General features: G+C 29.6%; 1 protein-coding gene across 1 annotated transcript; it reads right to left on the bottom strand.

Annotated features, from left to right (window-relative positions):
- Positions 1 to 300: 300 nt before the first annotated feature.
- Positions 301 to 1,215, bottom strand: LOC100806974 (rhodanese-like domain-containing protein 6). Its single transcript, XM_003519787.3, has 4 exons — positions 965 to 1,215; positions 785 to 883; positions 658 to 699; positions 301 to 453 (listed from the first exon to the last, which is right to left on the bottom strand). Exons 1-4 carry the CDS (start codon positions 1,181 to 1,183, stop codon positions 301 to 303), a joined length of 513 nt encoding a protein of 170 aa, XP_003519835.2. The 5' UTR covers positions 1,184 to 1,215.
- Between the last annotated feature and the right edge of the window lie 693 nt (positions 1,216 to 1,908).

Below are 1,908 nucleotides of genomic sequence, written 5' to 3'. Positions count from 1 at the left end.
CTTATATATCTTTCTGGTTTATCAAATGTGAGCCATGTTTCTTTTTTTACTTCTAAATTGTGATTATTTTGCATACTTAGTTTTTACTACAAATTAGAGAGACAAAAATAATCACTTTTTAAATTTTGGAAACTGGTGGACGAAAACTGTGTTGAAAGTTTAAGGATTCAAAAGATATTTAAGCTGCAATTCAATACTACTACACTAATATTAATGGAAGAAACAACACAAATTATTAAAGTTAAGTCGAAGGAAAAGTTGTTGAAACAGAGAATTATAAGGGATTTGTGTTTGTTTTTTTTAAGTACCTATAAAGTGAAGAGACGGGCAATCCATTTGTTTTGAATATGGATTAGCAGCCAGTTTAGGCATTCCGTACTTTCTTCCACCAAACTTAGCTCCTGATATCACAATCAGGAACTTGATCTTGTTCACCTTCCCAAGTGCCACACCCTATAGTCATCACTCATCACTTTAATCAAATCAAATGTACGTAAGTGCATTTTATTCTTTTACCAAAACATGGGAGCTAGAAAAGCGCCTCAAGTCATTATCTAAGAAGAAAAACTGTATCTAATAAATTGATATTTGCCAATCAAAAAAGAGGAAAACTGTAAACAATAAATAAGACAGGTTCTTAGGTTTTTTTCTCAGCACCTGTGCTTGCAATCCTAGCAATGCAGCTGCTAAAACTGCTCCCTGAAGACAATATTCCTAATTAATAAAACAGAGAAATACACAAGATTCAAAATTTTGAGTAATAATATAAGCGCATGGTTCACACCTGAGAGAAACCCAATAAACCATCAAAAGGACCATTTTTCAGCATGTAATCTTCAATGTATACTAAACATTCTTCAAAGTTGGTATACTCAGTGAAGTCCTGCACACGAATAAATAAAAAGTTAATTAGCACCATGATATGACTATGATTAACATTGATTAATTGTCCCTACAAGACAACCTCATTGGCTTGGAACCATTCATAATAAGGAGGGTCAAAAATGCCTTCAACATCAGATCTTCCCTGTGCGAGAAACTGGCCATCGAGGAATACAAAGTTCAGCTTTTGTAAGACAGGTTCAGGCCATCTTAAGACTAATTGCTTGAGAATTTCACTACTAGTCCTGAATCCATGGAGGCACAGGATTCTGAGTTTTCTCTGGCTTTCGTGATCTTCCATAACAGAGAAATTTATTTTAAAAAATAAGTAAATACTCCCTCCATATTTATTTATAAGATAAGTCAACATTTTGTTTTCTTTTATTGTAAAATTTAATAAATTTGATTTCATTTCTGTTGTGCATTAATTTATTTCCTTCTCTTATGAAGATTGAAGAAGAATGATAGACTCTCATTGATGTTAAATGATAAATTCTTAAAAAATCTTATAATGATAAACAAATTTAATGTTAATATCTAAATTAATCAATTTTCTTATAAATAAGAATGGAGGAAATATTTGTTAGAAAAAATCATTAAAAAATATTAGTAATTATTTGTAATATTAGTCTTTGATTGAAATTAATAGTTTGACTTTGGGATGTAATTATGCAATAAATATTAATTTCAATTGGAGAATAACATTAGAAATACCTAAAAATATATTCTTTTGTTCTCTTTTATAAGAAAAAACTTTAATATTTTTATTTTTTAAATATAAGGAAATCTCAATTACTTTTATTTTATTTAATGATATTATATTCAAAATATCATTCATTTAATGATATTACATTTCAGTTATTATTTTGGTATTCAATACCACATATGCATGAGTTATCGCAGACGAAGGGTCTGCAGCTTTACTTATTGGGGTTAGACTCAACCTTTCCCAATCTCAGCCTAACACATGCTAATATATAGACCCATACAATAAACAATAGAACTAAACCATACAATCAAAGTGTA

This window comes from Glycine max, chromosome 2, assembly GCF_000004515.6.
Source record: "Glycine max cultivar Williams 82 chromosome 2, Glycine_max_v4.0, whole genome shotgun sequence".
Lineage (NCBI taxonomy): Eukaryota > Viridiplantae > Streptophyta > Magnoliopsida > Fabales > Fabaceae > Glycine > Glycine max.
This window is presented reverse-complemented; position numbering and strand designations above follow the sequence as displayed.